The following is a 22,228-nucleotide window of genomic DNA, read 5'->3' as shown; positions in this document are numbered from 1 at the left end:
AATGGCCATTTCCATTCTCCCTTTGTCTTCTTTCTAGTCCTTTGTATCCATTCCCTGATCCCAAATTGCAGCAGACTTCTAGGTGGCAGCACCATAAACTCAGCAGGACCTTTGCTCAACCTGAAGACCTTAGCTTAACTTCTTTCTCAGATATTGGAGGTATATAAGCCCTGTTGTTTTGTCCTTGTGTGATCTCTCCACTATCTTCTTTGTTTCCCTTCATCCTATGTCAACATAACTGGTTTTGTTTGTTTTATTTTCTATCCCTTTATTATTTTATAAATAACTCAAGGCGAACAGACCAAATACTCCTTCCTCCTCCTATTTGCCCCACAACAACAACCCTGTGAGGTGAGTTGGGCTGAGAGTGTGTGACTGGCCCAAAACAGAAACAAAACAGAAACTGGTTTCTGTTTGTTTTGGGGTGTCTTGTCCCATTGAGCAGGAACATGCAAGGAAACCCTAAATACTGCAATTATAATGTGAACATTTAATATATTTTTACTGGTTTGAATGGAAAACAGCCCACCTGATCATTTCAACCACCAATCAATACTTTAGATGGGCCCCCACTGCCCTCCCCTTAAAAAGCCCTTTTAACCCCTGAGTTTGAAAACGTGGTAAACTTTGGGGGTTTTGCAAGGAAGAGATGGTGGCCAATATTTAATTTTCAGAAAGAGTGCAAAAGACTGAGGCTTATAAGATAAACCATTGTCTCAAGAATTTTGTAAAAGGCAAATTGCCACCTGCTTGGGTGAAAAGGGGAAAACACAGTTTATGCTCAGAATTTCTTCAAAATGTTCTTGCAGTCTAGTAGAAACCATTAGTGGAACAATTCTTGGAATCCTGATAGTCTATAATTTGTCCATGGGTTTGTTGTGTCCTTTGTTCACCTTTAGCCAGAGAAGATTTTCAGAAATAGTACGTGTAAATTGTGGTTGCTTATTGTCTTACCAACCATAAAGAAAATCGGGAAATATTAGGAACAAATCTCTATAAATGCACACATCTGACATGGATATATAGTATTTATTTCCCAGTTACTTCTCCCCAAAACACAAATAGAGTAACAGACAAAAATACAAAGCATTTTCTGTTTCTTCAAAAATCGCTGAGTGGACAGTGTGCTTATTGCTGATTCATTATTTCCAAACGTGCATGTGTAACAGTAGTATTTAAAATGCTGCTAGGTAGTGTGACTTCACATTCAGGAGCTTTGTGACATTTTAACAACAGTTCAGCAGAATTTTGTTGAAAATTCATCTCCCTGCTTCTGGACTGAGCAATCATCCTTCGCAAGTATCTAAACCATAGCTATTACGAAATTACGTTTCCTGAAGGAAAACTAAAACTGAATCGTCCAGAAGAAGGATGTTCAGATATTGCACAAATAAATGCAAACTGGAATACCAACCCATCACGCCTTTTCTTATAAACCCACCAAGTTTCGTGACAAGCCTGGTAATTCTTTACATTGACCTTTTATGACTGTGCACCTTACTGAGCAGTCAGGCAGTACTGATCCTACGCACGCGTTTGCACTTGCCAGTTAGCCACGAGAAAAAAAGTAATCCGGAAAACTGAAGAAATACCCTGCTTGGCCGTCTCTTGCTCACTCTAATACTCTACTGTAAGGCAGATCGGCCGCTCCAGGTGGCGCTGCGCTAGAAGGAGCAAGCAAGAGAGCTCGCTTCTCTTTCCGCACTTCCCTTTGTCACTCGGTGCCAAAGGCCTCGCGTCTCCCGAGGCTGCTACTCCTGCATGTTAATATATTTAATCACTTCTCACGCACCCAGGTCTTTGACTCTGCTGCCGTCTGCCGTCCTAAATCCTAGCAGAGACCGAATATGGACGACGCGAGCTACTATGCAAATCAGGGATCGGAGTTTCCGCCAATAAGAACGCAGCTCTGTTCTCTTCGCCGCCAATGGGAAGCCATCGAGAGGATGGGCTTGGATTTATATCCTTCAGCGTCTCGCGCTTGTTGTCATTGCAGCTGCAGGGATTTGGGAGGCTGTGAAAGGAAGCCAACGGTAAGGGGGGGGGGGTCCTGGGGAGAGCTAATTGGAGCTCGTGGGTCGGGTCATTAGATCGGGTTGCGGCCACGGGTGGGAGGAGTGTAGAATGCGCGGCGTCAGCGTCCTGCCGCTCTACAGTGCTCTCTCCCTCCTCTCCGCCGCTTTGCTTAAGCCGGTGTTATTTTCTTCCCGTTATCCAGACTAGGCCGTTTCTGCCTGCCTGCTTTGCAAGCGAATCCCGGGTCTCAGCGCCTAGCTCTTTCCGAGCGCCCAGCCTCGCCTCGTTATGTCCGGCCGAGGTAAATCCGGAGGTAAAGCCAGAGCCAAAGCGAAATCTCGCTCCTCTCGAGCCGGCCTCCAGTTCCCGGTCGGGCGAGTGCATCGGCTGCTGCGGAAAGGCAACTACGCGGAACGTGTGGGCGCCGGAGCGCCTGTTTATTTAGCTGCTGTGCTCGAGTATCTCTCGGCTGAGATCCTGGAACTGGCCGGCAACGCTGCGCGGGACAACAAAAAGACCAGGATCATCCCCCGGCACCTGCAGCTGGCCATTCGCAACGACGAGGAGCTCAACAAGCTGTTGGGCGGGGTGACGATCGCCCAGGGTGGGGTTCTGCCCAACATCCAGGCCGTGCTGCTGCCCAAGAAGACCCAGAGCTCCAAGAAATGAGGCCGGCCGCCTGGCTAAAGGAAAGCGCTCGGCCATGTATTTCCTTGCGCCCCACCCACAGGATCTGGTGCAGCGGACACCGGACATTTTCTCCTTTCTTCCGCGTTACTTGGTGCAGCCGGTACCGGGCAGATTTCTTTACCGCATCGTCTGTCCTGGTGCAGCCAGCGCTGAGCTGTCCCTACTCGCCCTTCTCTTGCTAGATCTGATCCTGGCCCTCTTCCCGCCCGCCCCCCTCCCCGCCCGTCTCCGTGCTGCTGGTGCTACACCCGCTGGGTTTCTCGTGCGCTTCCCCGCCTGACTCGGCCGAGCCCGCGCTAGCTCCTGCTCGTCTTCAGTTCTAGAGATCGGTGTGGGAAGAGCCGTCCTCATCCTTTTTCGTGTCACGGAGAGGGCACGTGCTTCGGGCCTGGCTGCCACCTAGCGCCCCGCAAATAGATTTTTTTTCTCTGCCCCCTTTCCCTGGGACGATTGAGCCTAACACCCATTGCCTCGGAGCTGTGTGATCTATAGCGTCAGCGATTAGGAGGGGTTTTTTTCCCCATTTATTTTGCTCCCTTAAACCACTCTTTAATTCCTCTGGAGGGAAAAAGGATTAGGCTTTTTTTGACTCTAGAATGGTCGCTGCATTTTTATTTATTCTTGGAGAACTGAAAAAAATGGGGAGTTGTGAAGATGGGAAAGCCATGAAGCAGTACTGGCCAACATTGGGAAGGCAAGAAACTCCTTAGACAATAGGCCGCAGTATGTGACAATGCTGATTTCATATCCCTTTCTGTACCTAAAAGGTGAGAGTATACAGAGGAAGGAAGAATGGGCCTCTGCATTGCTTTCTTGGTTGCACCAACACTCAACAGAATCTCTTGAAACTGCTCTGTCCCGGTGATGGTGATGGATCAATTTCCCTGATGTTGCTGCACATCCCCGTTAAATGTGATCGTGGATATAAGGATTTAAAAATGAGGGAGGGAAGGAAGTGGCCAGGAAGTTCTAAATGTGAAAAGAAGAACTTCTTTTGCTGAGAAAGGAATGGCTTCATATGTTAACTTTTCTCTTGTGTTTGCATTACGATGAGCTATTGTGTCATTGTGCTGGCACTCCATTCCTGTTCCTTTGTTGAGTTTTGATTTTTATTGTTGCAACAAAATCTTACCTAGTGAATAACCTTGACTGAGGGGCAAAGACTTTCTAAGAATTCCTAGGGTATGTACACATCTTTGTCTTATGGTTTTCCCCATCAAGCAGTTCTTGTTACATCTAAGATGTTTCAGAGGCAAAAGTGGAATAGGAGGGCCACCCGTAAGGAAGATTTTCTCTTTCAAACAAGAGGGAGGAGGGAGGAATGGGGAAGGGAGGCACCATTTACTTTTGATGTGGTGCATTCAGATCTGAATGTGCTTAACAGTTTATTTGGAAACCCATTTTAAGCAAGAGTCCTTGGATTTAGGTCTATTTTTGTCCTTTTGATGTCACCAGGACTAAAATAGTTTAAATCGAAGAATTTTGGTGTGACTGCTTTTGTGGTTTTCAGCCTGAATGATATGTGTTTATTGTTTCCTTGAAACAGTAAGCAGTTTTGTTGTGTTTCCTCCCTCCATTATCAATTCTCTTGTAATGTCACCTGTAATGATTGAAGTCTAGCATTTGTACCCTAGTTTGCACTTTAATCTATACACAGTGTTTTTTGTTTGGAATTTTGCTTCTAGTGCTTAAAATAGAGTACAAGTATGGCGTCCATCTAATTGTAATCCTCAGTAGATTAATGTTTGGAGGTTGGGTTTTTTAGGAAAAAATAATAATTTATACAAGAGTAAAATATCTAGTTAGTGTCGGTGGTTTACTAAATAGGTGTTTGGATAATGTATGAGCATGGAAGTTGGCCTACCCTGTCCTGTGATGCCTAGTAGCTGTGGTACCAGAGCCAAATCTTGCTTGCTTAGGTGAGAAGTTTATAGAGCCATGTGCATGTAGCAGTCTCTAGGCTATTGAGCAAGTAGAACCTGTAATCATATATATGGTCAGCTGTGTATGTGCAGTTAAGTAGCATGTGTTCAAGTCATCATGTGGGATGTAAATCTGTGGATGAACTATTGTCTTGCTCTGGATTCAGCTAAGGATATCTAGACCAGTGGAGGTTGAGATGCTTTAATAACGGGATAAGGAAAATGGTTTGTTCAGTCAGTTGCTGGTGACTGTACAGTTCATTAGTGATGCTCAAGAAATAGAACCTTTACCCATCCACGTCTGTCTGTCTTGCCTGTCTCCCATTACAGACCCAGGGAAAAAAGACCTCTTGGATTTAAATAGCTATCTCATTCTTAGGGCACTGGACCAGGCAGGCTCCTGCTTTCTGTGAGAAGGAACACTGATTGCATCACTGAAGGGAAGGGATCCTTTAAATGCAGATAATGGCTGAAAAGTGGAAAACAAGAGTTCCTTTATTTGTGTTTTTCTGTCTTTTAAGAATTATTTTCAAAATCAGTATTTTGTGTTTTGTCAACTATTGCTTTGTATTAGAAAATGCAAAAGTTGTGATACTGGAAAGTGCGAAACAAATATTAAATTGATTCAGTCTTGAGTACACATCAGAACTGTCAACAACATGTTATTTATTTATCTGCTTGGGATTCTTTGGCTTTTGGAAAGAGAAATGGCTAGAAATATTGTTGGGAGAAAGGAAAGATGAACAGTAGAAATTTGTGTAATCCCCTTATCTGGAGTGGGAGTCCCTTTCTTTAAGTCCCCAGGCTCCTCCTTTCCATCCGAGGTACAAAAAGTTTAGAAGAGGGTGGGGCAGCTGATGGCTCTGAACCTCTTCCTTTAGGTTCTGGAGCCTCCTCCAAATGTGATTGCTGAAACTTTTGAAACAGGCAATGTGAAATCTGCAGAGTACGTCCACAACTAGATTAAATACAGTTACTTAAATGCATAAATAAATAAATGTTCGCCTGCCCCCAAGCAGGGAACATTTGAAAATTAATTGTTGTGCCCCTCCACCTCAACGTAAGTGCAGGTCATGATGACTAAAAGATTGTTCACTTATAATGCAGATGAACATCTTGACATTGTGTTTCCACTGTTTTGAAATGCATTTTGGTGAATGGTCATTTAATAATCTGTAGGGCGTGAAAGCCATTTTTATATTTATCTGATCCATGAATCCAATAATCCTGTTTTCCCCTGTCTTAGTTCACTCCCTCCTTTTCAACTTTTCAGGAGTGGCACCTCAATGTCAGGTTTTCAAGGTCAATAGAAGTGCATGCAGGCAGAGGCCTATTACCCACTTTAAGCATGTGAATCTTCAAGGTTATCTTGTCAACTCCTGTACGTGCTGAATTCCTGCTTGGTGTTGCAGCCCCATAAGCTTTTATGGGCCCAGTCTGCTTGGTTCCTACTACGCATGTTACGATTGGAGGATGAAGCCACAGGGAAGCCTCTTCAGTTAGAAAAACTTCCCAGGTAAAATGGAACAAGCCTAAGGTCTGGTCTAGCATATCTCCTGCTGGAAGGCCAACCAATCTGCATAGCACCCTTAGACGTATTTTCAAAAACTAACTTGAGTGGAACCTGTTTAGCTCTCATTGTCATAACCCCTAAAGAATATGGCCTTTAAATCTATTTTATTTAATTGTGTCTTGATGTGTGGGGCTTATTTACATGAACAGCCAAAACTGACGTTAGAAGGCACGCTTTAATTTCAAAGAAGAATGTTTACGGGTCTTGCATGTGGGCATGCAAAATCCTACGTTGCAGATGTTCGAAAGCTACTCTTGCTTTGGCCCTCTTGTTCTCCTTCCCCTAACCCCAGGGACTGAGAGCAGGCAGGCTGAAAAGGCCTTTGGCGACGTTGCTACAGTATAGCAATACGCACACATTGTCTGCAGGCCCTATTATTACTATTATTATTCTGTATTTGCTTTCTACCACATGAAATACTTCTGAACAAGGGGCAAGTAGATAGATAAGGAGTATCTGTGTTCAATTTAGGGATGCCTACGCTGCTTGTAAGAGGTGCCATTCCAAGTGTTGCTCTTAGCTTCCAGTGTGAGATGGTGCATTCCTTAAAGATATCTTTGTAATAGTGAAAATGGTGGAGTAGATGAGCACAATTCCCTTAAAATAAGGAATAAGTTAATTATCTAAGACTTTCATTACTGACCAAGCTCAAACATCAGTACTGGGTGGATGTGCATTATGTATCATTTTAAGTAGGATTAAATTATCTTGTCCCTGGCTGAAGTCTTCCTGCCCGTGATAAAAGTGAGTGTAAGGGGCTGGAAATTGCTATTACTAATAACATCAGTATCATAGCCCTCCTTTCTCCAAAGAAGAAGTGAGTGACTGTGACCGAATTCCCATTTGTGACTGGCAGTAGCTGCTTCAAAAACTCAAATGTGTTTTGGGAGATAACTCTCTCCAAAAGGTTAAACACATTATGTTTTTTCCAAGTTAAAAGGCTACAGAGGGCTCAATTCACCACTACATATACAAGTTTCACTCTAACTGCAGGGATTTCTCCTAGTTTGGTCCCCAGTCCATTCCAGAGGATCATCCAACCCAAGATACAAGTTGCTGCAAAGAAATTTGAGCTGCCAGAAATGTTCTGTCCATTGGCAGAACAACACAAATGGACCCAATCCATTGACTCTTAGTGAATAGCTGATACCTTTTTCCAAAGAACTTAAAAAGATGCAGATAAATAAACTTAACACTATCCTTACAAGAACCATGGAGTTCCATTTAAAAGATATTCTGTCCAATCTGTAGAAGACTATGGAGGTCTAACAGAAGTCTCACAGTTAGGTCTATATTAGTGGGATGTTCCATATAAGGTAATTATTACAATTCTCTGTTACATTGCCTTCAACTGAAAAAAACAAAATCACAGTATAATGTATACTGATTAAAATAATTAGGATTGGCAAAACTTGGAACAACTCAATTTCCTCCACTTTAGAATAATGTTGCCTTCAAAACAGTTTGTGTTATATACTGCTTTTTTGCTGTTTTTACCATGTAGACTAACATTACAGGGATGGAGTATGTTATACTATTCTCTCCTTTTTTCTGTTCTTTTCAGTTTTTATTGCATTCATTTCTTTGCTACCAGTTTTATTACATGATCAACAAACTTAGGCATCTGTGGGTGGAGTGGGGCAAATGACAAAACATGCATTGAGTCATAAACTGTCCCTTACATATTTTTGTGTGGCATGGCAAAAGTATGAAAGGACACAACTTGCATTATGATGCCACAGCACGTGTTTTGTCATTTTTGGTGCCATTGTGGTTAGGAGCAGACCCCTATATCAACAGATTAGCTGGAAAATTTGTATTCTGTTATTTGAAAAACTGAAGCTGACTTGTGTGGTGACATGCAACAATATTATATCACTTTATTAATTCTTTTAATAAATTCTTTTAGGTCTGCAAGTAGATAAAATAGGGTGGTTTTTTTCCTACCTAGATGCTATTTATACTTAGCTTTATCTACTGCTGCTAAATGAGGCTTAAAACTGCTGTAGAGCATCTTGGGTATGGTGGAATTGCTAATTCTATGGAGCTTTACTCTTACTTCCCTCCCTTGTGGCTTCTACTTGCTTTAAGAAAGCCCTTGATTCTGTGACCTTACTCAAACTGGGTATGATGTTGAGTCTCTTACTATCTTATTTCCATAGAAGTACAACTACTTCCATGACCTGTCTTCATCTGTGCCAGAACTGGAAATACCATGTCCCCAAAACAAGCTATATTCATTAACATTTCTGCTTGTAGACCAACAATGTTTCTAAGGACCTTTATAATCAATTATAATATAGCTCTTCTCCAGTCTAGATATTAAAGTTTATTCTTGTTCCTACAACTTACCATTATCAGATTAGAATTGTAGCAGCTGCTGTGCTTGTATGAGCCATAGAAACCTCTACTGATGGGTAACAGTTGCTCTTCTTTCCTCCGCTACCTCTCTCCGCTTGTAGCAGTCAAAACTAATTTGTTGTTGGGATGAGTACTTTTCAGACTGGCTTTGCCCTTTGGTAAAATAATGGGGCAGCATCAGGTGCTGATGGTGGTGGAGTGGTGGTTAATGATATGTGACCCTGTGTGCTGGTCTAAGGTAGCCTATTGCCCTTAAGTAGGGTGGAGATGCTTTCCCCTTGCCAGGTGAATGGGAGTGAAATTTAAGTTCTGTTTGACTTCGGTAAACAGAATGGGTGACGGGAAGAGGAGTGCCATCATCTATTAGAAAAGTGGGCTAGGCCTTAGATTATTTTGTAAACCCAAGGGGGTAATAGGCAACTTTTTCTTATGCAAGTTCTTTCTGGCTTTGCCTGCCGCCCCTGGGAAAATGACAACACATGGATCATGATATTGTGCAAATTATGCAATGGTGTCATTTGGCCCCCTTGCCCCCACCTGTAAGCATCTGTGGTGCTTTCAATCTTTCTGCCCAGAACCCAGAAGTGCTCAACCACCCTTGTGCCAATCCCGAACCCCAAGAGTTAGCTATGTAATGATGCAGTCTTGCAGAGAGGGAAGGTTTTAATGTATAAAACAAATGTTTTGTTGTCGTTTGTTCATTCAGTCGCTTCCAACTCTTTGTGACTTCATGGACCAGCCCACGCCAGAGCTCCCCCAGGGATGAGTCCGCCACCTCTAGAATATCATCCATCCATCTTGCCCTTGGTCGGCCGCTCTTCCTTTTGCCTTCCACTTTCCCTAGTATCATCTTCTTCTCCAGGGTGTCCTGTCTTCTCATTATGTCGCCAAAGTATTTCAGTTTTGTCGTTATACAGATTCCTCAGGAGGCAGACAAGATGACTTGGTATCCCCATACCACTAAGAACTTGCCACAATTTGTTATGGTCCACACAGTCAAAGGCTTTAGAATAGTCAATAAAACAGAAATAGATGTTTTTCTGAAACTCCCTGGCTTTTTCCATTATCCAGCGGATATTGGCAATTTGGTCTCTAGTTCCTCTGCCTTTTCTAAACCCAGCTTGTACATCTGGCAATTCTCGCTCCATGAATTGCTGAAGTCTACCTTGCAGGTATGTGAGTAGATTAATAGGTACTGCTTCGGCGGGCGGGTAACGGCGTTCCGTTTAGTCATGCCAGCCACATGACCACGGAAGTGTCTATGGACAAATGCCAGCTCTTCAGCTTTGAAACGGAGATGAGCACCGCCCCCTAGAGTCGGACACGACTAGACTTATTGTCAAGAGAAACCTTTACCTTTACCTTTACCTTTACCTTGCAGGATCTTGAGCATTACCTTACTGGCATGTGAAATAAGTGCCACTGTTCGATAGTTTGAACATTCTTTAGTGTTTCCCTTTTTTGGTATGGGGATATAAGTTGATTTTTTTCCAATCTGATGGCCATTCTTGTGTTTTCCAAATTTGCTGGCATATAGCATGCATTACCTTGACAGCAGCATCTCGCAAGATTTTGAACAATTTAGCTGGGATACTCTTGTCTCCTGCTGCCTTGTTGTTAGCAATGCTAACAAATGTAGCCAAGTCATAAATGAAAAAAGTAGCTTATTGAGAAAGGGGAAGACTACTATTCCAAACAAAACCAATACAGTCGCCTTGACTACACTAGTTAGTTACTCCTTTCTTAAATCAGGTCTTGAGTTTCAGTACAGGTCATTGCTTCAAGGATAGTTGGAAAGAGAAATTTGGGACCTTCTGTGTGGATGTTTCTAGCAGATCCTTATTGTTTTCTTGATCCTTTGTGTTTCTTGCTCCCTCTCTGAGCACTTCTCCCCAGCTTTACAGAATGAAGGCAGAAAGTGAAAGCCAGCCTCTTTGGGGAAACTGCTGCTTTGCTCAAAGACAACACTATGTGTTGTCCTGGGTCTTGGCCAGCACATCCAAAATTATCTAAGGCCTAGCCCACTTTTCTAATAATCCTTCTTGGTATTATAAAGGTGCAATCTGGTTTTTACCAATTTTCCCATTTTATCTGTGGGATTGTGTGGGGGAGGCTCTTCATGAAAACAAAAGCTGAATTCTATCCAGGTCTCCCTGAGTGGGGTCAATTCATCAGATGCTTTAGGAGATACTTAGTTACAAGGAATATAATATATGTCTTTCACCAGTATTTGCTAGATGTGAAAGGCATGTCTTGCCCCAGCACCCTGGTTTTTTCATTCAGCCTGGCCTCCAAGGTTTATACTGAATTAGAAAAGCATTACTCGTGGGAGAGGAGAGAGGGAGGAAATTTAGTTAATTTTTGTACAAACAGGTTTGAGGTTCCTTTCCTACATATGCACAACAAACGCCGCTAAAAAAGTGATGAGCAGTGATCGAAGGGGCGGGAAGAGCGACTACTTACCACTAGCTGTGGCTGCATTATACGGGTTCTAAAAGCGTTACCCTAGAGTAGGGTTTCCCAGACTGCGAGGTGTCCCTCCCTCCGGGAGGTGCAGACAGAGTCCAGGGGAGGTGCGAAGAAGAATCTTTTAGTTACATTGTCACAATAAACCCACTTTTCCCAAAATTTCGTTGTATTGTTTTGATTGTTCATTTGTGTTCATTCTGGTGTTTGGAGTTTTAAGGGAGCTGCGTACGTTAAGATTACACTAAAGGGAGGTGTAATGACAAAAAGTTTAGGAACCCCGGACCTAAAGCCTTCCTTAACTATGAAAGCCTGCAATGTAAGCAAAGGCTAGGCGATGGGTTTACATTGCACCTTCGGCAACGAGGGACCAAAGAGCGCGGCGAAGCAAACGGTAAGGCAAACGTCGAAAGCGCGACGCCTTCAGCCCCTCCCCCTTCCAGCGAGAATCTGAGAATCTGGACCCTTCCGTCAGATGAGGCTATTTCCGCCCAGTAATCGCTCTTCTGGCAACGCCCAATCAGCACACTTCCCTCGCTTGCACATGCGCACGAGCGCCAGATGAACCCGTTCTCAGAGGCTGGGAATGAAAGGCTCGCCGGCGGGGCGGGGCTTCGTAAGATGCCCGGGTGCGTCCGCCTCGGGATGGGCGTGGAAATGGGAAAGAGGGTGATGCTTCTGGAGTTGCCCAGAGGGGCCGCTTTACCTTTTTTTCTCCTTTCGGTCCCGTGCGGCTCCGCTGCACCGCGTACAAGGCTATCCCGGAATGTAAGAGCTGTAGCAAGGAGAAACCCCAGGGGAACAGGCAGGAACGGGGGCCGCACCCTTGCCAAAAGCTCTGATCAGGCGGAGGGGACTCTAACAGCCACGCCCACACTCTGCGAGTTGCATTCATACGGGGAGGGCACCAACTTCTTCGAAGCAGCGATTCCTCTCTCTCGTTCGCGTCAGTTTGTCTGTGCCGCGCCCCTCGATCACGTTCGCCTTGAAACCCCAGTTCCTCAGGATATGATTTCGGGATCTTATGCGCGATTCCAACGCCCCCGTATCCCATCTTCCCAGAAATATACAGACTGTCTCGTTTCGATCTTGAATATTAAACACCGAGGAAACAGAACGTGAGAAAATGTTTTAAACGATTTATTGAACAAAAACACAAGGAAATTAAAAAAGGCATTTGAAGACGAGACCTGAAAAGGACGATACGAAATCGTGTAGGCGAAGGAGAACTGCACTGCCCCCCTCCCCACCCCCAGATTCGGCTAGATACGTATTTCAAACCTGCAGTGATTGCGCAAGTCTCCGAGGTAAAATCAGCCACTCTGCCGGTCACTTGGACCCACGCGACCGCCGCCCCCCCAACCCCGCATGCAGCGCCGCCAGCACTTCAGACCCAGGAGCGGTGCAGTCGCCTGGGCAACCAACAGGCTGTTGCCATGGCATCCCAGCCATTAAAGAGGGGGCGACCGAGACGGCTGGTAGTTCAAAGTTTAGGAATCCACCAAGGACGTCCCCTTCCCCAGCAGTAATCGGGGGCTGATGACAAGGGGGGGGGCGAACCTCACCCAGATTTGTGGGTGCGGGAGTATTTACAACGATATCACGCTACTTTTGCAGAACACAAAAGCAGAAAAGCAAGCCTCAATGGCACAATATTCCAATGAAAAGGAACGGGTGGGGGGTGGGCGTACAATCTTCCCACGATCCAAAATGCCCCAAGCATCTCGATGCGGTCTGTGGAGAAAAAGAAGTGCTATTTTACACACACCCGCCTTCCGGGGAAGGAAATGATGCAGACATGGGGCCAAAGAGACAAAAATCAAAGCTGCTAACGTGGCTCTGTGCTTCGAGCTAAAGTCAGTGTCTTGGGGCTCAACAGTCTTGGGTCGAAAGACAGCTGAAGCTGCCATCTTCCCTCCAAGTTTGAGGGCAGTCTCATTTCCTGCTCTTGAGAGCCTTGGGCTTCGCCGATTTCTTCACCTTCTTGGCGCTGGGGGAAGCGGCGCTTTTCTTGGGGGCTTTCTTCGCTTTCACCTTGTCTTTCTTGGCGGTCCCGCCGCCGGCGCCTTTCTTGTGCGATTTCTTCTCCAGTTTTTTGCTCTTGGCGACGGGTTTCTTCTCCACCTTCCGCGAGGTAGATGCCACGACCGCCGCCTTGTGAGATTTGGCGTGGGAGCCGCCGCCGCCGCCGCCGCCGGCGCCCCCTTCGCTTCCCCCCTCGAGCTTTTTCCTGTTGAGCTTGAAGGAGCCGTTGGCGCCGGTGCCTTTCACTTGGAGCAAAGTGTCGTTTTGCACCAGCGCCTTGATGGAGTATTTGAGATAGGTCCGCCCGTTTTGCTGGTCGAACCAAGCCACTTTCTTGGCTTCGTTGTAGATTTTGGCCAGAGAGGAGCCATTACGCTCGCCCAGTTTGCGGATGGATTCCACCACCAGCTGGCTGTACTTGCCGGGCTGGTTCTTTTTCTTGTTGTTTTTCTTCTTCTTGGATGGCGAGAGCGCCGACACACCACTTTTGGCTTTCTTGGCTGCCCCTTTCTTTTCTGGAGCCAGAGGCGCCTCCTCTGCCTCTGTCAGCGGCAGATCAGCTTCTTCCAGTTCAACAGACATACTGGAAAAACACACCGGCTTTCAGTCCAAAAGTGTTAGGAGCGAGCGCTTGGCTGACCCTCAGAGCTTGTTTTGCGCTGGGATGCTCCTGGTCGCGGGGCGGTGGGGCAGCGGAGGCAGAAAGAATCACAGCGACCGAGCACGGCTACCCTGTGTGTCGCCTGAGAAAAGCAATCTGCCTGGGCGGGCTTCGCCACAGCTCCTTATATGCGCCAGGAGCGGACCATGTTGAGAACAACAACAGGGAGCGAGAAGGCAAGCTCTAAATTGTGCTTTTTGTGGCCCCTTCGCCGAGCTCTCTTGCGCGCGTCCGGTGCCGTAGGGACGAGGTGCTGTTGGCATCTGCTGCTGCCGACGGTGCCTGATCGAGCTGCCTGGGTGTCACACTTTTCCGGACATGGGAAAGGCTCTTCAGAGGCGATTTTAAGGGCGCACCCTATACTGGGGAAAGACAGAGGATAGGGGTGCCCTATATCGGGGGCTCTGCACCTCCCAGGAAGAGCCCCCGCTCTCAGGGAGCGCATGGCTCAGATAGGAAAGCGGGGGCCGCGGGTCTCTGTCCAGTCGGGGGGCGCTGAGGGTCCTCGGGGGGCGCACTAGCCCTGGGTTAATTTGTTGTAACTAACACACTGGACGCCCTCACGTGGTCGGCTGCAGCAGCACGGAGCCGGTGAGCAGTTTTCAGGGGGGTCCCCGCCCGAACTGGAGGGGCCGTGACTCAAGGGACTGCGGGGTTCAGAAAGGGCAGGATTTGGCTCGCCGTGGGCCCACAAATTGTAGAGGGCACCATCCCGTAACCTGAATGCGGAGCTGAGTAGAATCCCTACCCGCATCAAGGAGGGCAGCAGTCGTGATGGAGGGGGTTTTGGTCTCGAGTTTAAAAAAGAAATGTTACGGCAGAGAAAAGGGGCGCTGTCAGTAAAAGTTTGCGGGCAGAGGCATACGGGAGTAGCTGTTACTCGCATTGGTGAAAGTGGTGGTGGGGCAGCAGGGCAGGCGAAAGGAGTCTCTTTTCGAATAGAATTAGGAGAAGCGAAAAGGACGGCAGGGGCGCAAATTTCTTGCGCTGACTTTGGGATCGATACGTATTTGCAGCACCAGGACGGCAGCTTCTTTAGTACTGGCGGCGGCGATGCTTGAGCTCGGACATGTGGCCGGCAAAATCTCTGCTGGGCCCACATGTTCAAGCCCCTTACTCGCTCGCTTTTTCAATTCGTGAGAACGTTGGAAAGTAGCGCCGCGCGAGGGAGCGGGTGAAGACCGAGGGACGCAACCGTGGGTCCTCTCTCCCTCTCTGCCCCCCCTTGAGCTGGGGGGCGGGGGAAGAGAAGCAACCTTTAGGCACTGATGGCATGGGGAGATATGCGGCGGGAAAAGGGGGAGAACCTTAATGGCGGAGGCGCCCACACAGCAGAGCCTCGTTTTCAGAGCAGGAACGCCTTCGCTTCCTCGATTTAAGGGAAAACAGACCTTCGGGCAAGAAGGGCGACCCATTTCTGACATCCTAGAGCTAAGAGGGCGCCTCATACTCCCAGGGACAAGGCCTTCTTCTTTTGCCTAGCAACCCTCCTCCCCCGGGCTGCGCACGACTTCGCCTCTTTCCGAGCCACGTATTTTGGAGCGCTTTGCCGAGGGTAGGCGCGGAGAATGTTTGTTTGTTTGTTTGCTTGAAATCAGGAGGGGGAAAATCGTAGTGATTCCCTGTAGGAGGCGGTGGGCGGGGCAGGCTGCTTGCTTTGAAGCTACTGTAGCTGGAGAGCAGGGCGAAAGACAGGGAGGAGGGAAAACGTTTCGCTATGGAGAGAAGCAGAATTAAAGTGAAATCTCGCCGCTGAGCCGGAGAAGGTTGGCAACAGATTCGACTTTGTCGCTGCACAGGTCTTTGCGGCTGCCATTGCCGCCTGCGTCCCAATGGTTTGGGTCACCCCGTGCTTCCTTTGCCCTCAGCGAGACTTGATAACGCGAAAAGACAGCGCAGAGCTCGGCGACGAGAGGAGCCTCATGGATCAGGGGCGCGCCGGCCGCCAACTGCGCCACCAGCTCCCGCATTTTCAATCTGCTGTACGTCCCCCTCAGCCTTACCGCTTCTTTTCCATTTCCTCCCGCAGCGCCTCCCCGCGCCTGGATTTAAGAGCGGAGTTTGCGCAGAAAAAAACTTGCGGTCAGCGAGCATCGCTGGAGCTGATGGTCTGGGACCTCGGTAGATGAGCCCGGAAAATTGCTCACGACTTAAGCGAGCAAGAACTGAGGCTTGGGGTCACCGAAGTGAGCCTTTGCAGTTTGTTAGAAAGGGCCTTCCATATTTGAAAGGGATTCCCACGGTGGGGTCAGAACTGCTTGTTTCTAGGGAGGTCAGGGCCTTCTCTCTCAAGGTTAGAAGTTGTTTCCAAAAGCTGGGATCCCTGGCCTTGGTTTTCAGCTACTACTTGGTCTTTGGCTGCCATAAACACAGGCACCATGGCTTCTCCCGAAAGTTTGCAAAGATATGTCCCCCACCCACCCTCTCACTCTGCATCTTACTTCACTACTGGATCAGCTTTCCAGCCTGGCACCCTCAGATGTTTGCAGACTCAGAGAATTCCCTGTCAATGTGGCCAACACACAGTCATTTTAATCTTAATACTGCAGTTCTTTTCAGCAGAAAGTTCAAAGTTCTTGTTGGTTTTACAGAACTGAGGAATGCCAACAAATACTAAAAAAAATACTGTATTTAAAGTTATTGAAGGCCTTCTTTGGACCTTAAAAAATCTTTAGGGTGGATTTTAACTCAAGTCACACTGATCTTAATAGGGTCTACTTTTTAGTCAGTTATGGGACCAAATCTATCTTTTATTACTCCAAACAACTGGATTCCATTCAAAATAAGGTAATGGCTCCCCACTGGCAGAAGCAATTCTCCACAGAGTGTTCCTAGGTCCACTTTTGGCATCTCTAATTAAAAACTGAGTATTTCATTTGAAAATAGAATTTGGCCTGAAAACTTCCATTCAAATGTAGACGACTAGAGTTAAATGGACAACTAGTCTGATCTGGGAAAGGATAGCTTCTTAAGCTTGCTATATTGCTTTCAAGAGCTAGGTTGAACCAGATGCTATATAGACCTGCGGGCCCTGATTGCACAATGCTTGTAATCCACTCAGCCCTAACCCAATCCTTACTTTACCAGTGGCTACGAAAGTAAACAGTGATGGTAACTGGACTAAGAGCAATCCTTTGGGTGGAGCCTGATGCACTTCCGCCAGCCCTACCAGTTTTTGCATGAAACTCATGCCAGGAGAGTATCAGCACAGCTCCATTACATGAATCTACAACTTTCCCCATTTGCCAGGTAGGCAGCAATAAGCATGAGTTAGGGATGGCAGCCAATCAGGGTTTTGGAAATGCCTTCCGCATGTTCTGAATGGACAGTGTTGCTTTTTCAACTGCTCTGCATTTCCAGTGTTTTATTCGAGGACTGGAAACCCTGAGTGTCCATGAGAGGCACAAGAGGGAGCAAATGACAATACATGTGACCTCATTCCACAAATGCCACAACTTACATACTTGAGTCAGGTGTTAAGATACAAGTATATAAGGTTGACATTTGTGTGATTACTTCACCATGCAAGTGTCCTCATTTGGCCGCCGTCATAGTTTGCTTCATATACCACAGCTGGTTCCACATTGGACTGGTTTTGGGTGTTTGCATGACAGGAATGATCAGAAGAGGACAATTTAGCTTAAAACACTTGGAGTCTGTTATGGATTGATAATAATCCTTTCCTGCCTTATTGCTGACTGAGCTTTGGTGTTCTTTCATAATTGTATTATTTTTTTCATTGCAAGAGAGAGAGTGAGAGAATCTAATAGAAATCTACAGTAATATATAAAATTAACAAAAATTAAAAGTAGGAAAAATACCATAAAATGCATTTTAAAATGAATATATACCAGCAGCTTAGTTTTGAAACAACAAATTAAATTTGACCATATGAAATAATATCATTTGGTCTTTTCATTATGTTGGGAAACAGCCGCAATGGCCACATCTTTCCATCAAAGCAGAACAATGTTTATTCTATTGCCCATGCTCATAAACCAACATATCCCAGGTTTTGAGTACACAGTTCAGCATCACAACAACTTCTTTAAACCTTATTTCTCTTCCCAAAATCATCTTATAATACAAGTACTACATAAAAGCAGGACAACTAGAGAACAAGTGTATATTGTCTCAAATTAAATTTTCAGCATTGAGAAGTTGACATGCAACCCTTTATAAACATCTGCTTAGATATCCAATAAATATGGAAAATAATCTTTTGGTATTCACATAACAGACACATTAATCCTGCACTTGACCCAGTTATGCATGTAGTGCAAATTCAGATAGAATATTACAAATTGTTGTCTTGATAAGTTAGAAGCTTAGGCTGCCTGGATACAAACCTGTTTCCCACAGATTCTAGACACATAACTAATGTTGTCTACATATCAAGTAAAAGCAAGTGAAAGTGTACACATTTTGTCTAGAACCTCTCCCCTGGTTGCCACAAAAGTGTATGTTGTAGAATCTGGGACAAAGGTCTCATCCTATTTCTGCACAAAGTAGACTAAAAACTTTACCATAACGTATACTATACCAAAGTTCAATGAATAAGCCCACATAGGTTTGATCTGGAGCATCAAAAAATTTCAGATTACAGTACTCTGCTTCTTCTCTGAATTTGAAAGAAATTCTTCTGATATACATTCCTAAATAGTAGCTTAATAATTAATCCCTCTGTCTCACCGCAATCTATTGTTAAATCAAAGAATTTTGATGAACCCAACAGCATGTTAATGACACTCTATTAACGTAGAAATGAGGGAGGAACACCATTTTCCATCTTCCTTGACATTTAGAGACATTATCTTACTCCAACAATAAAAGGGAATTGTTTCTGTAGAAAGATAAACTAGGGTTTTTTTTTTAATTAAAAGGTGGCAATGGTAAATAATTTCCATACTGTTGCCAAGAATATTGCAATGGTATGTCAAGTAGTCACTAAGAGTTGAGCCAGACTCAAGGGTATACTTATGGTACCTCTATTTAACTGGGGTGCTGTGATGGAGAAGCAGAAAATATTTAGTTCTTGTGGATTCAGCACCTTTAACCCCACCCCGTTATCTGAGAGGAGCTTGAGCTTGTAAGTCTTGAGGAAGTGAATAAGGTTCTTAGGGCTGTCAGAGTAGCCATGTACATATTAGATCCACATGCTTCCTAGTTGGTTAAGATGGTGATGTGTGGCTGGGTTCAAGCAGTTGTAAATTCTTCCTTTTGTAGAGAAGGTGGTAGGACTCTAGCTTCAGAGGAACCTGAAGGAAGTGGATTTTCTGGACCCCTTTCAGTTCTCTTTCAGGCCAAATTACAGTACTGAAATTGTGCTTGTGGATGACTTCTAGGTGGTCTGGAATATGGGTGTTGCAACCTTTCAGGTCCTACTTGATCTCTCAGTGGCCTTTGGTACCATCTATCCTTCAGGGGGTTGTGAAAGGGGGGCACCATATTTTAGTGTTTCTCTTTTCCTCAGGGCTTGTAGTGAGAAAGAACTCTACTTTGCTTTATTAGTGAACAATGGTCAGTGCATGAATAGGATAGTTGTCCATGTTTCCAAAAATGCTTCTGAAATACAGCTGTTATTAACTTCATGCAGTAACAGTATGCCCAACTCTTACCTGGAAAGAATTTTCAAATCGTGTATTTGGAATGTGATACTTATGGAGGTGAAAGAGCCCAAAAGCAGAAAATAAGTATGGAGACCTCTCCTATCAAGTTCCTGAATTGCAAGGGGGCATACAAAGCTTCTTTGTACAGTCAGGACCAGAAATATTGGAACAAGGATAACTGTTTTGGCATTTGGCATCTGTACACCACCACACTGAAATTGAAAGGAAACACACCCAGATGGGAGTGAAGTCAGGACTTTCAGCTGTCATTCAAGGGGTTTGACAAAAGTGGGGCACTAACCATTCAGGAAGTACAGCCAGTGGCATACACACACCCCCATTGTTGGTGGCTCATAAGTAATGGGACAAACCAACATCATTACAAACATAAGGATCTCCTTTAATACCTGGATGAAAATAGTTTGCAGTCAATGACTGTCTGAAGTCTGGAACCCATGGACATGACCAGATGCTGAGTTTCCTCCATCAAGATGCTTTTCCAGGCCTTTACTGCAGCTGCCTTCAGCGGCTGCTTGTTTGTGGGTCTTTCTGCCTTCAGTAAGTGAAAAGCATGCTCTATTGGATTGAGATCAGGTGACTGACTTGGCCATTGAAGAACATCCCACTTTGCCTTGAGAAACTCTTGGGTAGCCTTTGCTGTATGTTTTGGGTCATTATCCACCTGCAATACGAAGCGGCGTCCTATCAGTTTGGCAGCATTTGGCTGAATCTGAACCAAAAGTATAGCCCTGTACTCTTCAGAATTCATCCTGCTGCTTTTATCAGCAGTCAGGTCATCAAGAAACACCAGTGACCTGGTTCCATTGGCAGCCATACATGCCCGTGCCATAACATTGCCTCCACCATGTTTGACAGATGATGTGATATGCTTTGGATCATGAACTGTTCCTTTCCTTCACCATACTTTTCCCATCATTCTGGTGCAAGTTAATCTTGGTTTCATCAGTCCAAAGAATCTTATTCCTGAACTGGGCAGGCTTTTTTAGGTGTTTGCTGGCAAAGTCTAATCTGGCCTTTCTGTTCTTGAGCATTACCAGTGGTTTGCACCTTGTTGTGAAGCCTCTGTATTTACATCCATAAAGCCGTCTCTTGACTGTAGATGTTGACAATGACATGCCTACCTCAAGAGCATTCTTGACCTGGCTAGATGTTGTGAAAGGGTTCCTCTTCACCGTGAGCGGAATTCTGCGGTCAGTCATCCACTTTAGTTGTCTTCCATGGTCTTCCAGGCCTTTTGCTGTTGCTGAGCTTGCCAGTTAATTCCTTCTTTTTCAGGATGTTCCAAACTGCTGTATTGGCCACTCCCAATGTTTTTGCTCTCTCTTGATGGGTTTGTTTTCTCAGCCTCCTTCACTCGCATGGACATCTCTTTGGACCTTGAGAGTTCCAGTGAACAGCTACCAGGCCTTTTATCTGCTTGATTGGCCATGGGGTACCCAGGAAACAGGCCACACCTGGCTATGTAGCTGCTTGTCAGCCATTCGTTCCATTACTTATGAGTCACCAACAATGGGTGTGTGTGTATGCCACTGGCTGTACTTCCTGAATGGTTAGTGCCCCACTTTTGTCAAACCCCTTGAATGACAGCTGGAAGTCCTGACTTCGCTCCCATCTGGGTGTGCTTCCTTTCAATTTCAATGTGGTGGTGTACAGAAGCCAAATACCAAAACATTCTCCTTGTTCCAGTATTTCTGGTCCTGACTGTATCTTTCTGAACCTAAAATGGAATGACTATAGACATGGTTTTGTGTACAAGGTAAAGGCAATAAACCTTTTGTAACTAGGTCTTAATAACCCAAGTGCCAAACCGATCTGCAGGTTCCTTCAATTAAGCAATGCCATCCATCAGGACTTGAACTGTCTGTCCTCTGGAATGAGGTTCCCATTGAGATCTGAATGGTCCCCATCCGGCTGGTGTTTTGAAGGGGCCTGAAGACTTGGCTCTTTACCCAGGCCTTGGTGAGGATGACTGAAGTCTCCCTTTTAACCTAGGTTATTTTGTTTCTACCTGGTTTGTAGTTCTGCCATCTGTACCCTTTTTTGTTTTTATTGTTTTCATGTTTTAAATCATTTGTAAATTGCCCAGAGTCTCTGGGAGTTGGGTGGCATATAAATGTAATAAATAATAAAATAGCAGAATCTTACAGTCTGCATCAGTTACATAATTTGGTTAGTCAAGAAAGAACAGGGAGTCATGACTCATGTAGATCAGGTTATGAGTTTGTTTTTTTACATTCAAAACATTATTTTATCAAAATAGTTTTCAGGACTTAATCTTTGTTCTTTTGCTGGGCTCCAACTGAATGATAGACCCAAAATTCTGAATATAAGGTGTCCAATTCAAAAGCAGTGAAAAAAATACCAGTTTTCCAAATATCCATCTTGTAGTCCTGTAACATTTTCACACTGGGTCCATTAGAAAAAAGGATTAAATTAATAAACAAGCTTAACAGTTACCAATCACATGAGACTCTAAAGGGTAAAATAACAATTTATCTTCTTGTATTGATCGGTAACATATTATGGCACTAATGTATTGGATCCAAACAACTGTGCCATACTGAAGGTAAATGGCCTGAAGGCTTTCTGTATAACCTTTAACCCCAATGAATCCAGAGGGAACAGGGCTTATGCAATCACTGAGTTTCCTGTACAGTTAACAGTATTTCCTGTATTCATTTAGTGAACAATAGCATATTGCTTACATTTATGCCATTGATTTTACATATACTGATTCAATAATGCTTCTGGGGCAAAACTATTGGCTTAGCCACTATTATAGACTTTTTATTTATTTAATTTTTATCCGTCTTTATTTTTATAAATAACTCAAGGTGGTGAATGTACCAAATGCTCCTTCTTCCTCCTATTTTCCCCACAACAG

General features: G+C 45.0%; 2 protein-coding genes across 2 annotated transcripts; one reads left to right on the top strand and one right to left on the bottom strand.

Moving 5' to 3' along the window:
- The first annotated feature begins 2,095 nt into the window (after positions 1-2,095).
- Positions 2,096-5,276, top strand: LOC134489189 (histone H2A type 2-B-like). Its single transcript, XM_063291715.1, has one exon. The coding sequence runs from the start codon at positions 2,305-2,307 to the stop codon at positions 2,683-2,685; it is 381 nt and encodes a 126-aa protein (XP_063147785.1). The 5' UTR covers positions 2,096-2,304; the 3' UTR covers positions 2,686-5,276.
- Positions 5,277-12,155: 6,879 nt separating this feature from the next.
- On the bottom strand, positions 12,156-13,809 carry LOC134489188 (histone H1.10). The gene has a single exon (XM_063291714.1). It carries the CDS (start codon positions 13,633-13,635, stop codon positions 12,964-12,966), a length of 672 nt encoding a protein of 223 aa, XP_063147784.1. The 5' UTR covers positions 13,636-13,809; the 3' UTR covers positions 12,156-12,963.
- Between the last annotated feature and the right edge of the window lie 8,419 nt (positions 13,810-22,228).

The sequence above is a fragment of the Candoia aspera genome, chromosome 2, assembly GCF_035149785.1.
Source record: "Candoia aspera isolate rCanAsp1 chromosome 2, rCanAsp1.hap2, whole genome shotgun sequence".
Taxonomy (NCBI): Eukaryota; Metazoa; Chordata; class Lepidosauria; order Squamata; family Boidae; genus Candoia; species Candoia aspera.
Note: the sequence above shows the minus strand (reverse complement) of the source record. Positions and strands in the feature narration are given on the sequence as shown.